The sequence below is a fragment of the Acinonyx jubatus genome, chromosome B4, assembly GCF_027475565.1.
Source record: "Acinonyx jubatus isolate Ajub_Pintada_27869175 chromosome B4, VMU_Ajub_asm_v1.0, whole genome shotgun sequence".
NCBI classification, from domain to species: domain Eukaryota; kingdom Metazoa; phylum Chordata; class Mammalia; order Carnivora; family Felidae; genus Acinonyx; species Acinonyx jubatus.
The window spans coordinates 55,799,382-55,817,379 of record NC_069387.1 but is presented as its reverse complement, the minus strand read 5'-3'; the positions used below and the strand labels follow the sequence as shown (position 1 = coordinate 55,817,379).

Below are 17,998 nucleotides of genomic sequence, written 5' to 3'. Positions count from 1 at the left end.
CTTTGCATGTTGTGTTTACTCTGCCTAGAATATCTTTCTGCCTTTATCTTGGACTTCCTTAAAGGTTCATGTCTAGCAGGGCTTGTAGCCATGTCACCTTCTGGACCCCACTTTAGAAGCCATTTGCAAGTCAGTCACAGACGAGAAATTTAGGCCATCTAGGACCAAAGCCAAGCATCTTCTCTTGAATGGCGCTGGGGATAGGAAAAGAAGGAGTGCAGGCTGTGGGCCCAAACATGGAGCACTAAGGAGATCAAGAATCTAAATTAAAACTTGCCCTCTATATCATTTGTGTGGAGGTTGGGGAGAGAATATGCATAACATAAAATTTACCAGTTTAGACATCTTTAAAATGTACAGTCTGTGGCATTAAGCACATTTACTTGTGGTGCACCCATCACCACCATCCATCTCCTGAACTTTCATCTTCCCAAAATGAAATTCTGTACCCATTAAACAATTAAGTCCATTTCCCTGCCTCACTCCAGTCTCTAGCAACCACCATCCTTTCTGTCTCTATGAAATTGAATACTCTAGACACCTCACCTTGTATTAGTGGAATCATAAATATTTGGTCTTTTATGACTGGCTTATTTCATTTAGCACAACATAATGTCCTCATGGACCATCCATGTTATAGTATGTGTCAGAATTTTCTTTGTGTTTTTTTAATGTTTATTTTTGAGAGAGAGATGGAGCACATGAGAGGTAGGTAGGAGGACAGAGAGAGAGAGAGGGAGACAGAGGATCTGAAGCAGGCTATGCTCTGAGAGCAGTGAGCCTGACGCAGGGCTTGAGCTCACAAACCATGAGATCATGACCTGAGTACAAGTAGGATGCTCAACCGACTGAGCCACCCGGGTGCCCCAGAATTCCCTTTGTTTTTAAGGCTGAATAATATTCCACTGTATGTTTATTACACACTTTGTTTATCCCTCCCTCCATTGATGGGCACTTGGGTTTCTTCAACCTTTTGTCCATTGTGACCACTGCTGCTCTGAACACAGGTGTACAAATATCTATTATACGGATTTCAATTATTTTGGGTATATACCCAGAAGTGGGTTTGCTGGATCATATGCTAATCCTATATAGTTTTTAGAGGAACTACCATACTGTTTTCCATAGTGACTACGCCATTTTACATTCCCACCAGCAACCAGCAAGGTCCTGATTCTTACACATTCTTGCCAACATTTGTTATTTTCTAGTATTTTTATAACAGCCATCCTTGTGGTTTTCATTTGCATTCTGGTATTTTGAAGGTACGTTTGTCAGGATGGGAGAATGAAACATTTTATTAAATACTTCATTAGATTAATTTGTAAATCGTAAGTTTTTATAAATTTGCCATGTGAGTTTCTCTTTGCACTTTTGCCCTGGGATCCAGCAAATTTAAGACCTATCCTATTTTTCTTGCAATATACTTGGATAACATCAGAAAGAAGAGCTGACAATGTTAGGGAAAGAAGTCCCATGTTTAAACTCAAGTTGCTTTGATAATTTTCTGTGAAGAAACATTATGAAAAATAATGTGCAATGCAAATTTATTCACATTGAAACATGCTGATATGTTTTGAAATATTTTCTCCAGTACATTAGTTTCTCTTTAAACTCCACATTTAAGTTACATTAAGAAGCTGAAATTAAGCTATAAAGATAACACTTATGGAGCCTTGAAATTGCTTTCTGAATTTTTCCTCACAAATGTTACTCCTTGTTTCTTCCCTTAAAAAACAAACAAATGCTTTTCTTACACGTTAGATCTAACGCACATCTTTTAAGTTTGATTTAAACTTTAGAAGTACACATTTACCTATTTTTTTAAATCATAGTAAATGACAACACATACATTTGAAAATCTCTAATCCAAGTAGTTAACACATTGTATGTATGTTAATTTTTGTTGCCAGATTTCAGTCCCTGCACTTAAGATCAAAATGTTCTGCCATTTCTGTACATATATTTGAACTTCAAGGGACTATTAATCAGGGGGTTTTTAGTTCTGTGATGTTCTTTTTAAAAACTTAGGTTTATACATGTTTGTGTATGTGAGAGTTTAGAAGTGACTACTACTTATTTCTGAGTGAGGGCTTTCTTGACCCTCAAGGCTGATTAAAGGACTTCAACTTTCATCCCAATGCCTATTTATGTTCTCAGGGTAAATTAAAACAACCTTATTGGTCTCATTTGATTAAATATTAAAAATATGTTAAACTCATTTGTATAGTATACCTCTTTTTTCTCTCTTTTATTTTTTGGTGTTTGTATGATATTTCATTTGGAGAAAATGATTCTATTTATAGAAATAATTTTAAACAATTAATTTAGCAAAAATTATATGAAATCGTTGTGCCGTCTGTTAGCACTCCTCATTCAGATAATGGCAATGTAAATGTTTACAAATTTACTGAAAAAATCAATATGTTTTACTACATAGCATTTAGAAAAGACAACATTTTCAGTCATAATTTTATTTTTTTTTTCATTAAATGCTTTTTGTACCCAGCTCTCCTACCTAATATGATGAAGTTTGTGATATGGGGAGGAGAGATGTAGGGAGTCAGATAAAGGGAAGGTAAAGGTGGAGAGAGAATGGTGAATGTGACTTATTTTGCACTATTTTCCCAAAGAGTGTCCCCATGTCCTAATCCATGCCTGTAGTAAAGGAAGGTAAGGTAATTGGATGAAACCATTCACCATCATTTGCTACTGACTCCTGAGTAATTGCCAGTATGTGGTGTCCTCCCTGTCTCCTATACCTTTATTTAGATCGTTTGGGCACACAAAAGGGAGGTATGAAAATAGATCCCATTTCAAATGAAATTTAAACTTTGAGGGGTGCCTGGATGGCTCAGTTTGTTCAGTGACTGACTCTTGCTTTTGGCTCAGGTCATGATCCCAGGGACATGGAATTGAGCCCCATGTTGGGCTCTGTGCTGAGCATGGAGCCTGCTTAAGATTCTCTCTGTCTCCCTCTGCCCCTCTTCCTGGCTGGCACGTGTGCTTTTTCTCTCTCAAATAAAAAATGAAGAAAAAAATAGAAAGAAAATTAACCAAGAGAAAAGAATCTAACGAAGATCAAAGGATCTCTTGAACTAACCAAGAGGAAAGGATCCCAAAGAACATTTTCTATGTAACAACCATAGACCCTGCTAAATACCTGTTTATTCTCTGAATAATAAATATTTAGGATTCAGTGAGTAAATAGTGTATATCCCTTTATCAGAAAGAAGGCATTTCCTATTTGTCTTTTCCAAAACGGTTAAGAGTATCTATATGCTTAAATGCTTGGTTCTATTTTTTTTTTAAGGTATTAACTTTTTTCTTATAATCTTTATCAATTTTTTGGTTCATAATTCCACATTGACTTATTCATTTACTGTTATAATTATGACTACAACAAGTATGTTATACTATATTTTGTTCCTATGCTGATAAGGTTTTGAAATGCACTGTTTCTTTGTCCCTGTAAGTAAATGAAATAAATGGATGAATGGGAAGTTTTATCAACATCACTGTTACGTCTTTTCTCTAATTCCTCAAGTAGTAAAAACATTGTCTTTCCTTCTAGGTTTTTAAAAGGTCTTTCACAAAAAGTTACTGCCATTATTAAATGTATATTAAATATGTACCAGAGGTTTATGTTTGTTGAAAATTAATCGTCTTATTTTATGCAGTTCATTTATGCCTTTATTCATTTCTAATTTTCCTTGCCTTTAAGACTTCCTGAGAAAGCATTAAATAATAGACACAAAATCCTTGCCTTCAAGGAGTTTACTAGTCAGTAAATGGTTTGAGGGACCAACCAGTGATAGATATTTTTGTCAGTGCATAATACTTTCAATCCAAATACTCCAGATGGTAGTTAGTAGCAACAATAGGTGAAGTTGTAATTTTAACAATTTGGGGGAAATAATCTATTAAGAAAAAGTGGCAAAATTTTATGATCTCAAGGAAGCAATCAAATAGTCTACCTTAGAATTTAAATAATCTGTTTTGTGGAATTTCTCCACCCCTTTCACTGAGTACCAACCTCTAGTTTAGGATAGCTGTGTAGAAATAGCTACCTTTGCAAGAAAATACAATTGTATCTACTGGTCGTTTAAAGGCGGAGTTGTCCAAACACAACTGTACTGTTTTCCCTGAAATTAGCAACAATTCATTCGCACAGGTTAAAATATCTGTTTGTCATCATCCCATCAGATTTTTGTTTTGACCCCACACTGTAGTTCAACAGGAAGAATGCCTACTAATGAACTATCAGCCCACTGCCTAGTAGTGTTTTGGTACATGTAGTACATTACAGGAAAAAATAATACTGGTTGAGTTTAACTAAGATAAATATAATTCAAGGTCATGTTGTTATAGATACAGTACATCATACCCTTAATATTAAAAAAAAATATTTAATGAGCTATACCTTAGGGAAAGCCCATGATGGAATGGCTCTAGCATTTTCAATATCAGGATATGAATTATAGGGAAATCTGTATGACTTAGTTCTTTTTTGTTTTTTTCAAAAACTAAAGAAGAAAATTCATGTGTTTTGGCTGTCTTACAAGATAGTATAATGATTGTATACACAAATGAGAATATGTGATAGGTGAATACTTACATATTCTATCTATGAAGTAAAGACTATATAAATTATACTATACATTCTGTTCTTCTCTTTCATTTTTCTTTTCTTTTCCCCAGTTAATTTGTAGTCATTTATGTGTCCACTATGCTATGAACTTGGTTTTATTTTTTTCATCTTCACTTCCACAACTTTTACTTCAACTCAAGTTATCATTAAAATTATTACTGGGGCACCAAGGTGGCTCGGTCTGTTAAGCATCTGACTCTTGGTTTCGGCTCAGGTCATCATCTCAGGGTTTGCAAGTTCAGGCCCCATGTCAGGCTCTGCATGGAGCCTGCTTCTGATTCTCCCTCTTCCTTTGTCTCTGCCCCTCCCCTGCTTGCTCATGTGCATGCACGCTCTATCTCTCTCTCTCTCTCAAAATAAATAAACTTTAAAAAAAATTATCGCTCCTAAATTTTAATAACCGCATAACTTCTACCTTGTCTTATCTTTATTCTAGTTTAAAACATCACATATATTGCTTTCAAAAATCCAGTGGCTTTCTCTTGCCTACATACTAAATTTAAACTTTGTCTTTGTTTCAAGATCTTCTATAAGGTGAACTAGCCTACAAACCCAGCACTGGTTTACTCTTCACAGGGTGTGCACTCAGTCACTATCTTTTCTGCCATTCACTGTTCCACACCATCTTCTGTATTCCCTTGGCTCAACTACCTCATTCCTGCTCCTGTGCCTTTAAACTGTTCTCCCTTCCTAGAATGCCACCTCCTTTTTTATTCCTAGCTTAGCTATATCTTTTCTATGAAAACACATGAGATCATACTGACTCATTTCCTTTGCCTTCACAACTTTAAAAGTGGCATACAGTTATAGTACACTAACATGCTCATTGTTTTATGTTTACCAATCTTGATTTAGGGAAGAAACTATGCATAAGCATGCTTTGTATCCTCCACTGTACTTGGCACAGTCCAGAGTATATAGTAGGAAGTCAACACATATATGTTACCTTGTTAGTTTCTTTCTTGGTATAATTAATTGCTTAATAATTAGAACTGTTACTTACTGGTTAAGGATTCTTTGCCATGTGTTTTTCTGAGTATTTGATACTCACTATGTGATTTATCTCTCACATCAACCCGATAAGCTCAGTTTTATTTATCCTGAATTTGCAGATGAAGGAACTGTGGCTGGGTTTAGTTGCCCAACGTCACTAGTTCAGAACTGCTATTAGTGAGGTTTATCCTACTTTTAACTGTTCCAGTAGAAGTACACTAGAAGTAGAAAACCATGCGTCCTTGAAAGAGCTAAAGAAACAAAGAATGTGTGTTTATGGAGCAAGTTGAAATAAAAGCAAGTTACTTGTGTGTGTGTGTGTACACTTATGGACACATGAGCACCAAAAAGACACTAAGTAATCAATGGATAGATTCCACTGATTATGTGATTTTTTATTTTATATGATTTTTATTTTATATGAATTTCTTCTTAAAAAATCATTGAATTAGGTATAGGGATGAAGGAAGGGAAAGGAAATAGGAACAATATATTTTAAGTAATATAAAGAGTGGAAAACCTAATGATCTGTGGAGTTGGAGAATTTTAGAGCTTAAAACAAGAGTTTCAAGATAACAGTAAAGTTATTCTGCAAGGCAAAACAGTTATTCTGTTAGTCTGGTCAACTTCATGAAATGAGTGTTCTCTTTAAGCTTTAGCTTTTTATGTTTAGGATCTCTCAATTTCTTTCTGATGTTTAGAACAACTTAACTGCTTTTCATAAAAGTATATTTATCATAATACATCTTGTATATAACTCTGGTTTTATCTGCAGTCTTTTAAAGAAAAATGTTAGCCAAGTTTTTGTTTAAAAAATTTATATAGTTAATATACAGATAGCGGTGCCTGAATGGCTCAGTTGGTTAAGCGTCTGACTCTTGGTTTCAGTTCAGGTCATAATCTCACAGTTTGTAAGTTCAAGCCTTACTTCGGGCTCTGCACCGACATTGCGGAGCCTGCTTGGAATTCTCTCTCTCTCTGTCTCTCTTGCTCTCTCTCTCTCTCCCCCTTCCTTCTCCCTCTCTGCCCTTCCCCTGTTCATGCTCTCTTTCTCCATCAAAATAAATAAACTTAAAAAAAACATCTAGATACACAAGTATTGAGGCATCTACAATAAGGGAGTGGGCTCTGTAGTTCACAGGATGCTCACTACTTCAGATGGCCTTCTGGTTACCACTAGATTCTGTAACCCTTCCCTGTCAACAAGATCAACCAGTGGTTCTGTATTATTCTTGGTTTTGCTTCAAGAACATGTAAGAAGTGAAATAAAATAATATCGTGTCTTAATTCCCTTGTTTCAAAATTAGCCAGCACATACATTTTAATGCATGGACAGGTGAACTTAAATTTTTTAAAAGATAGAATTAAAATAAGTCACAGCAGCACTTTTTTTTTTCTTTTTTGCCAGTTGCCCACCCTTACATAGTAGCCAACTATGAGGAACACTGTCAGCTTCTTTAAAACTACTGAAATTTCCTTTTAACTTGTGAATTAGGTCCAAATTAGGACCCAGAAGTATTAAAATTCCTGGTTTATTTTATCTGTGCAGACTTGAAGTGTGTTAGATCCCCTAAGACTTGAGGCCTTTTTCATGCTTCTATAAGATGTAAGAAGCACGTATATTTCACACAAAATAAAAAGTATTGGAAATAGATAATTCCTACTTCCAAACCTTGGTGAAGTAGGAAAAAGCCAAATAGGAGGAAGGGGATATGCGAGATTGAAAGAAATGAACAGCTACCTAATGTTAACCATACTCTGATTGACTAGTAACTCCTAACATTTTATTTTCATTATAAATTACTTTAAATCTCTTTATTATATGCAAGTACCAGTAAGGTAGATGATACCATACCGTTATTATAAAAATATTTAAATGGGTCCACCTATTTTAAAAATTTAGGGTTTTTACTTTTTCCACTCAAAAGCATTTCCTAGGGCAGTTTAATTAAGATAAACCTTAATTTCATATTTAAAAAGATAAAATAAATACATTTATTTGAATGATGAAAGAATGTCTATGATATTCTTTATTCCAAATGTATGTCACCTCCAACCTTTACATTCAATAAAGTGTTTCAGAGTATATTTATACTTGTATTTTCAATGGTAGCTCTTATACTTCTTTGCAAGTTGTGAGTTTGTCTATAGAGATTAATATTTGAACGTTGAGTCACCTTTTATAGTGACTGGTTCATCTATTTAATTATCTAAATAACTCAAATAGTCAATATTTTTTCAAATTATGAAATAATTCTTTAATAATGAAATTAAAATCTTGAATAATTATTTTGTTCACACTTGTTTATGGACAGATGTTAAAATGTCCCATGTCAATCTCTAGTAGTTATGAAACAATTTTATATTTAGTGTGTACAAACCAGTAACATGCATTGTTAGCCTCTCGGCATAATACCCACTGGAATAATTTTTAAAGACAAGGATATAATATATAACACAGTATTAAATTTATAATATATAGCAATCCAGATAATTTTTTAAATATTTTTTTAATTCAGTATATGTAATTTGATACATGTATTTTACTGGACAAAATTTAAATTTGCATAGTGGTATCTTGGGATATTGGTTGTTTTCTTAATAACTTCATGAACCGTTTAGGGTGAGGAGAGAAAAAACTACTTTTTTGAATTATAGGATATAATGCAAAGGTTTTTAACACAAGTGTGGAAAGTGGATAAATTCTGATATTTTAAAAAAATGATAAACTCCCAGTCATTGTATTTGATGTCATATCCTTTTAGTCTTTATGCAGTCTAAGACTTACTAATTAAGTCTTTTCTTTCTCACTGACTGAAATAAAGAATAATATAATTATTCCAATGTGCGTGTACACAAACACGCACATACACACACACACACACACACACACACACACACACTTGGGAAGAAGGGACAATCATTATTGATAGTATAAATTTATTCCTCTGGTGTTTCTGTATCTGGAATGTATCTTGCATTAGTTGGCATAATAAAAACATAATTTTATCAACAGTTTTAATGCTCTGTTTCATTTAGACCATAGTATCTGGAAACTGTGAACAATGTATGTGTGTTTTCATGTAAATATATGCCTGTCCTCAGGTTTCAAAGTTTTGTTTCTAGAGAGGACCCCCCCTCCCCAGCTTATCAAGGTCTCTGGCTTATGCTGAGCAGTTTTATTCCTTGAATTTTCTCTTGTGGAGAAAAATCAAGATAAACTATGTCACAGTACTTTCCCTTGAGAGCTTCTTTCTTTAGTACCAGTCTTTTTATTACAGAAGTTCTAACTTGCACACACACACACACGCTGTACACACACGCACATCTTTTCTATCCAGATCTTAAAATTTTCACACACTGCTAAGTGGAGGTGAAAAGAGAATTAATCCAGACATTTGATGTGACTATTTGAATCTAAAACAGCCTCCTTGTTTTAAGATACTATATCATATGGCAATTATTATCAAAGTGAAATTTTCTTATTATTAATTTGATTTGTTGAATAATATTTTACTGGTTATTTAATCAGAATGACTATGCAGTGGCTTAGTGGAAGAGGGCATGTTTCAGACAGTATTCCTTAAAACCCTAATCCTCAAGATAATTTCAGGTTTGTCTGTGTTTATATATCATGACATAAAGTGGATTTCTGGCAAGCATCCAGTTAATTTTATCAATGTAGGTAGACTGACCGGATAGTGTTCTTGAAATACTCTCCTTCCATTCCCTCTCAATGGCTTTTTTTGTATTTCTATACAATTAATGATTAGAAAAAGAATTGTTACAGGTCCCCATTTCAACAAGTAAAACAAAACAAAACAAAACAAAACAGAACCAATATGAATCGTAAGAAAATTACTTTGTATATGAAGCTGCATTCTTTTGTAACACACTGTGTACATTTTAAAATAGAGCAAAAAGAGGTCTTGACCAAATGTTATGATATACTTGTCTTCCCTACCATTGAGAAAAAGTAAATATGAATGACTGTTATTTGTTTGGAGTCCCTGGACATCCTAAAGCTGAAATCCTTTCTATGTAGTATCTGTCATTTCTCCCCAGAGAAGTAAGTTATGAACGTTGAGATGACAATTTCTTTCTTTAAATGTTCCAGGGCGGTAAACAAGAATCCTCACAGGAAAACTACCACATCTGAATACAGGTACTTTCTGAGAGGTGCATTTATTTTATCACTGATAGTCACTTTTTTTTTTTCTCTCTCTCTCTCTCTTTTTCTTTCTCTCCCCTGTTTCTTCTGTAGCAGTTATATGCTGCCCAGCTAGCTGCAATGCAGGTATCTCCAGGAGGAAAGCTCCCAGGCATTCCCCAAAGCAACCTCGGTGCTGCTGTATCTCCTACCAGCATTCACACAGACAAGAGCACAAACAGCCCACCACCCAAAAGCAAGGTACCCCTTTGCAGAAGCTACCTGTCTTGCAATTGACAGCTTTACTTTTCATTCAATGGCATTTATTGAATATTATGTGCCAGCAGTCGGGTTAACCACTGGGTCTTCAAGGAGCTAAGAGTCTGGTAGGATCAATAAGGATCAATAACATACATACATTGAGCCATGCATTTATTCAACAAACATGCATTGGTAGCCAGAGTTGGAAATGTGAGTGATGCACAGATTTATTAGATATGCTGTACTCCAGTGGCTTACAGTCGTATTAAATAGATACCCATACTCTATGAAACGAAGCCTTATAAATGAATCAAAGCCTTATAAAGAGTAACAGATAAAATGTATTGGAAGTTATTAGGACAAACACCCTGCTTTCAGTGAGATATCCTGGGAGGGGTTTCCCCCCCAAAAAAGGGCAACCGAAATAGACCTTAAAATAGGAGTACAGATAGGGCATACAGAAAATGTTTTATTTAAATATCAATAACTGCTATAATGTGGTGCAGTATGGATATAATTCTAGATATATCATCCATCCAATAAGATTTTCATGAAAGATATAAAGATAATAATAGTGTTAGAAGTAGGACTATTTAGAAATAGTTTTCTTTTGGGAACTAAGGAAACATTTCTTGAGAGAACATGGAAAAAGGATTGACAGGAAGAGGATTCAAATAAGTTGTTCTTTGTCTTAGGAGAGAGAAGCAGAAAACTTTGAAGCTGAAAGAAATGTTTTATGTTTGTAAGATCTTAAGGTCTTAGATGAGGATATGTGAATACATTATACTTTCTGTGAAGGAAGACAGAAGAGTGACCATAAAGTATTTTTTTCCTGAGATTACTTAGGGAAGTAAGAACACATATTTTCTATTAGAAAATGTTAAGTAGAAAACTGACCCAGTTAATTTACCCCCAAAATAACAACTTTTGCTGAATTAGCTAGAATATTGTTTGTGTTCTCCATTTCCCAAATGCCATATTGGAAATAACTAAAGAGCAAAAGAATAAACAGAGAAAAAAATTAAAAAGTATTGAAAGAGAAAGAAACTCTAAGAATTTATTTTTAATCCTATTCTAGTATCCTGACAGATACCTTTCACAGTTAGTGTATTAGTTCAGAAGGTGAATTGAGAAGGAGAAGGGATCAGTTGGGAAAGTCTACTCCAGCCTCCATCTTCCCCAAACTCTTAAGGACCTTTTCCATATTATTAAGAGGTAAATACACTTGAAAGCACAACTAAACCTGGACAAGGAACCTAGAGCATGATTCACCCATAATATGTGCAAACATATAGTTCAAATTATTGTACACACTGCTGTGATATTGGGAAATGTACAAGTGCACCCTTTAAGAACTATTTCAGCCATGTAATGAACTTGGCATGTTCTGTGCCTAATGTGCACCCAAGATCTGGACTGCTTTTCTTTATAATCAGAGAAGAGTATATTTTTTAAAATTTGATAATAATTATAACATTCGTTAACTAAAATTTAATTTTAAAGCAGTGATATTTTGAGGTCTTCATGGACCAGCAATTTTAATATATTGCATGTATGGGCTAATTTTGAGTAAAATAAATAGCTGTAGCAGCATAGTCACCGTCACACACAAATAATTCCGTGAGATATTATTCTGTTTTTTTCCCTTGATTTATTAATGTGATTTCATACCATGTTTCATAATGATGCTTACATTATGACATTTCATATTATGATTTTAGACTAGATAGTTCACTTGTAAATAACTAGTGGGCTCTCTTTATTACCTCTAGAATAACTTTTTGTCATTATTATCTTCTCCCCAATTTACTTACTCAAATAATCAGGAAGCTTTTGATGTCAATCAGCCTCATCCATTTATGCATCTGTTCATTCATTCATTCATTCATCCATCCGTTCAAATGTTTACTGAGCAGTTGTCACAGTGATACTTTTTTTAGGTAACCATGGCAAATGCAAAAGTGATTGAACGTTTGTTTTGCCAAGACTAGAACACTACTTTACGAGTTCTGTTGTTCTAGACACTCATAGAATCCTATACAACCCTATATACCAGTTGCAAAGCAGACTTATTATCCATCTCAGTGATAATCCTCTGCCACTTTCTATAGTTTCATAAACCTCCATTTTTTAGTACAAGTGAAAAAGTGGATTGTGTTTCTATACCTATGATTATACATAATTCTAAAATATGTTTTGTGGCTTATCTTTAAAACTCAGTGTAACTTTTTAAAAACTAGCCTGCTTGAATTTTTGTCAAGTTTAAGAAAGTAGTAGATATTGTGTTTCTTCCCATTTGCAATTGTGTAAAAGACATTAAAAGTTTAACCAACCAGTAAAGTGCCTCTTTTTAGGTAATAACATGATTTAATAAAAATACGTCCTCTAGCACGCTGTCTACAACCACTCTTATTGTCAGAAAAGATGTCTTAAATGTGCTTGTGTTTTAGCTCAGCAGTAAAGTTTAGTGCATTAAAAATAGTCCGACCAATAAATATTACTGTTGTCATTTTAATGAAGAACATGGCCAAAAAGATACAACCAATAGTAAATAAAGAGGACCCATTTCAATACATGAATTTAGTTTCTTGCAGCATGAAACTGACATTTATACATGGCATTATAAACATTTTCACTTCACAAAGCTATTTTATTTATTAGAATAGCCATCATTTATTGTTCTGTTTATATTTTTAAACAATCAGTTCTTAGTGTCCTTTGGGCATTTTCTGTGTGTTTTATTGGTCTATTTTACTATACAATGGAATTATTTTATGAATGGGCTTTATGTATCTGTAAACCTATCTGACATAAACCAAAATGATGGTTTATGTTGAAGATATATTTATTGTTTGGAACAATGGAATTGTCAGCCACATCCAAGTGATGATGTAAGGAAAATGATCTTATTGGCAGCTGTCAAAAATCAACCATGTTCTCTGGGTTTTATTGCCTGCCCTTCTTCCTAGGTGTGCCTTTGCCTTTGACTCACAACTCTAGAGAAGGACACAAACAAAACTTATTTGCAATTTGCAAAAAATGGAAGGGGGGAATCAAAAGGAGGGGGCTCCAAAAGACTGTAAAATTGTACAGCATGAGTCCTCTGATGCATGCTGTTTTCAATCTGCTGTGTGCCAGTTGGAGGCTTGGGGAGTGTGTGTGCGCACGAGAAAGGATAATGCTGAGAAATGATAGAGTGGCTGTGACCTCCAAGCTCAGCCTGGAAATCCAAGACATTGATTTCACTTAGCATTCCTGCTGAGAAATCTGGCGGAGTTCAGTTGTAATAAAAGAACAAGATTCTGTTCTAATGGTAATGGCGTATGACAGACATATCACTTTGTCTGTCCTCAGCACCAGAGAGAGGAGAATTGGAGAAAGGTCACCTGACCTGCCTGTGGTGTTGTACGAGTGCTGTACTGAGCTTTGAGCTGCTGCCTAGGAACATAATTATTTATAATATTAAATGATAAAGAAACCTTTAGAGGGTTCACAATGAACCTCTAAAAAAACTGCAAACAGGAATCGCGTTCTGTAAATATGAAAACACAAAAAGAAATCTGGTCTCTTCAAAATCTGCATTGGAGAATATGGGTAGTGTTGCTTGTTGAGTTATATGTCCTTGAACTTACTGCTTATGAACTGTTTTCATTAATACCTGACATATTGTCATTGGTTAATTTTTCTTTCTTTTTTTTTAATGCCTTGATATTATTAGGCAAAAGCCAAGAAAACTATTTTGCCAATGGTTAGAAAATTAAGGTCATCAGCAGTTTTTTTTTTAAATTTCTCATGTGTTACATAAAATCCTTTTTAATACATGTACACTTGTCTCTTTAAAAATTGGTCCCCACCGCTCTGGATTCTACTCCAGGACCATTCTTTTCATTAACCAACAAAAAGAAATATATTTAGCTCTTCAGAGATATTCTTGTGTCCTTGCTGTGTCTTCACAGCTAGCTTATTGCTAAATATTGGTAAATAACTGAATGAAAGTATGAAATCATGAACTTTTGTGTACAAGAGATCCCATTTCAAGGGAATTTTACAAACACTTCCACTTTTCATATTAAGGAAAATTATTTAGTTAAGTTATTGTTTAGCCATATTGGTCCTTAAATCTCATAGACAGAATTGCTGCTCTGACTGTTTAAATTCCTTAACAAATGTTTAAATTGATTTGTGTATAGTTTAGCATTTTGTCACAGGATGCATTAATGTATTAGTGACTTTCATTTTTACACCAACATTATTTCCTTACTTAAATGACTTTCTGAATTATTTGTTGCAGTCTTTTAAAAACCTAGATAGCCTTTCCTGTGTGATAGTAACTGATCTCTTGATAACATTTGTTTTGTAAGAAAAAAATGATTTCCCTTAATAATAATAGACTCAATGTCAGCCTTAAAATAGTTATATTAGGAGGAAGAACATTTTTACTCAATTTCACACACCACTCACACAATTGTTGGTAATAGACTTACAATTCCATGCTACCAAGAAATTCTCGTATGTCATAGATGTGCTATCTGAATTTTACATGTTAAGTGATTTGCCATTGTAAAAGTAGCCACCTCTTGGGAAAATTACAAGAGCAACTTGCAAATACTATGAAATGTCTCTTGGCATTTGATGAAAACTTGTATATTGCCTGCAACAACCAAGAATAGTTAGTTTGAAAAGCTGGTGACAAGACAGAACTCCTGGGTGCTTTTCTTTTACCTTTGCTATGACCCTAGTCATACTCCTTGGTCACAGTTGTGTCTCTATCGATGACAGGAGCACGTAAATTGTCTGAATCAATTCTTTTTTGTTCTTTTCAAATACTTCTAGCAGCGATGTTCCCATTTGCTCAGCAGTAGCACCTGGGAGTTATGACAAGGGAAAGAAATATTTTCCAACAAGACAGAAACAGTCCTAGCCAGCTGATCAGACACAATCAGATTCTTTCAGCTGCAATATCCTTATAAATATTGCTTCAAATTCAGAAGCAAGAAGCGAAACTATATTGTTATCTGATCTTCTTTCTCAAGTGCAGTAATGAAGATCTTTTCTGATTTGGTGGCCAGGTGTTTGTGTTAGTGATGCCCAAATTGCCAATGACTCTAATTAGGGCATCTGTTTGTTTGTTTGTTTTTTTTTTTTTTTTGCTGTAATGGTACCAATCACATAGTTCCATGGTATCAAATAAGCATTACATCAGTACACACTCATCTACAGGGTAGAATTTTGTAGCTAAATACCATGAGTCACAAACCATGGTACACATACAAGATTAGTATTATGTTGGGAACATGAGAAATCCGAGGATAATCATGATTCATCTTAATTGAAAATTAGTTCAAACAAGAGATGTGGGAAATAAAGCTTTTTGCTAACTTTGAGATCGTGTTCTGTAATGCTATCTGGGGGAAAAGGCTGAATACCAAAGTCCGCACACAGTGTAACCACAATCAAGTTGAAACACCACTAACACTAACTGTAAAAACATTATTTTTAATATTATGGGAAACACATTCTTTAAAGAGAAAACAAATGAAATCAAAGAGATTTTGTAAGTTTTAAATGGACCAAGGCCTTCACAGGAGTACTTCCATGATGAAAGTTTTGAAAAATACTGTTCAATGTAACTGTTGACTTCATTTCATATTTTTTACATTTTATCTGGCCACAAAAACTTTTGTGCAGTAGTAGTTGCTAGAGATGTAAATTCCAATATGTAAAAGTTCCCAGAATGCTAGTATTTGATGTATTCTTAGACCTTTTCAGGTCAAGATCACAAATCATCTTTATTGACTACCCTGGGCTGGAATTCATCTCTGAATGTGGTATCTCTAAATAATCCAGAGTGCTTCACTAGTATTAATAAGAGAGGAACTGCCATTCATCTATAAATGTGAGAACAGATAAAATCACAGATCCATTGTGAAACTGTTGAACGTGGTACTTTTTACATATCTCATTTTCCCCAAAACTTCAGAACAGAAGGGGGTGTTAGCCTCAGCTAATTATAACCACATTTAAATTGCCCATTTTCTATTCTTCTGCTTTAAACACTGTTTGGCATATCAATTAAATGCTAGAATTTCCCTAATACCTTGCTCTGTACACCTGCTTTGTGTTTTGTTGAATAGCTGTTGAACACCTCTCTCTCTCTGGTATTTCAATATCTGTGAAATAGCAATTTTGTGAGCCTTTAAGATGTGATATGGATGTGTCATACTCAAGAGGTGAATTCATTTGAGAAGAATCACCCCATAGAGCTAAACTGTAAATGTACCCATTATCATTATCATCACTTCCTGGGTGGGACATATGTACAGTGAATATAACAGAGTCGCCCTGTCATTTTAAATAAAGTAGTTTTCTTTTTTGCAGTCCGTGTTGCTAAACTGAAATATGTTAAATGAAGTGTTATCAACAGAACCCCTGTGATGAGCCTCCCCCTTTCCTTTTCGTCTGTATTCAGTTGACAGGAATCTCAAACAGCTAGGTACTTAAACAGAGCCTTTTCTGAGCACAGTGGTATTAAATATCCAAGTCGGTCATTTGGCGATATAGTCTTATGATTCAGGAAAAGAGGGGTTGGTCACAATTGTAACATAAAAAACAGTACAAATTATAAAACAAAGAGACAGACAAGTCATAATCATGGCATTTTTAAAGAGGCAAAATATACAGAGGGATTTAGGTAATGTTCTTTGAATTCAACTGGCCTGGCCTCTGTTCCCCAGTATACTGAGTTTGTTTTGACAGGAACCTGTCTGGAACACAGCAGCCAGCTCTGATGAGCCACGTCAAAGCTTTTTAATAATGCAAACCATGGGGAAAGCAAGAGGATGTTGAACATGTGCAGACACAGGAAGATCCACAGAATCACATTTTCTAAATGGAAGTTGCCCTCTAAAATAGATCCAACCCAAAGAAGACACACCATCCAAAAAGCTGTGATTAAAGCATTTTAATTTTAAAACCAGGCAGTTAAAACCTAAATAGTGTAGGGAGGAAAAACAGCAATGTGAAAGGACGTCTTTGTACAGGAGGATCTAGAACAACCTCCACGAACATCATGGCTAAAAAGGGGAAATCATTACTATGTTAGAGACTAAGTAAGTGAAAGCCCACTTCTATGGTTCTCTTCCTTTTTAAGAAAGCATTTACAATTTTGACTTCCTAAAATGTACTCCAAATCAGTTCAAATCCTTTATTTTCTAACCTAAGTGAATGATCAGTGCTTCATTTGAGCTGATTATTGACCTCTTTCCAACCCTCTAGACCATACGTGTACTGGAGCTATTTGGATAGAGAATTGAGAAGAGAACCCATGCAGGACCTCTCTAGACCTCAGATTTGATTCCCTCTCTATTTAATCAAATATATTCTGTTTATACATCTTTCTTATTCATAAATAGGAAGAATTTTAATGGTCTTTCTCGCAGAGATGTACCAAAGTATAGGTATGTTTTTAAAAGGACAACAAATATCAATGTCCTCTTTAGATTGATGGAAAATAGTGTAAGTAAATATTCATTAGTTATATTTTTTCAATAGATTTTTGTCTAGAGAGAACAAAGCATTCTATGATATTTTTAAACATTATAAAAATGGAGAGGGATAAGAAAACACAGTAATTAAATGTAGATGTAAGAGTCAAAAATTAAAGAGATTTACCACTCTAAGCTGAAGACAAGTTCAAAGCCCAACGTATTCAAGTGTCATTTATTTCACAAAGGTATCAGGCATTTTATTTATAGAAGCATAGAAGCTTAAGTAAGGAAGAAACCCAGAAAGGTTTCAGTCCAACACATAATAACCTACTTAAGGGGTCCCTTTGCCGCCACTCCATGAGGTAGCATTATTTTATTCAGAGTAACTCTTAACGTCGCAATATTCTTATTTAAATAGAATTATAATCAGATTTCCAGGATTTCAGCGTGTGGTTC

At 34.4% G+C, this 17,998-nt stretch overlaps 1 protein-coding gene across 47 annotated transcripts in view; it reads left to right on the top strand.

The window, feature by feature from the left end:
• Positions 1-17,998, top strand: part of SOX5 (SRY-box transcription factor 5) — a 1,008,244-nt gene that overhangs the window by 924,207 nt on the left and 66,039 nt on the right. For 45 of the 47 annotated variants that reach the window (XM_053225987.1, XM_027035741.2, XM_053225993.1 and 42 more), the window contains one exon: positions 9,909-10,055. The exons of the other annotated variants lie outside the window; for them this stretch is intronic. In XM_053225987.1, the coding sequence (XP_053081962.1) occupies positions 9,909-10,055 (147 nt within the window). The remainder of the gene's footprint in view (positions 1-9,908; positions 10,056-17,998) is intronic. 47 annotated transcript variants of the gene reach the window in all.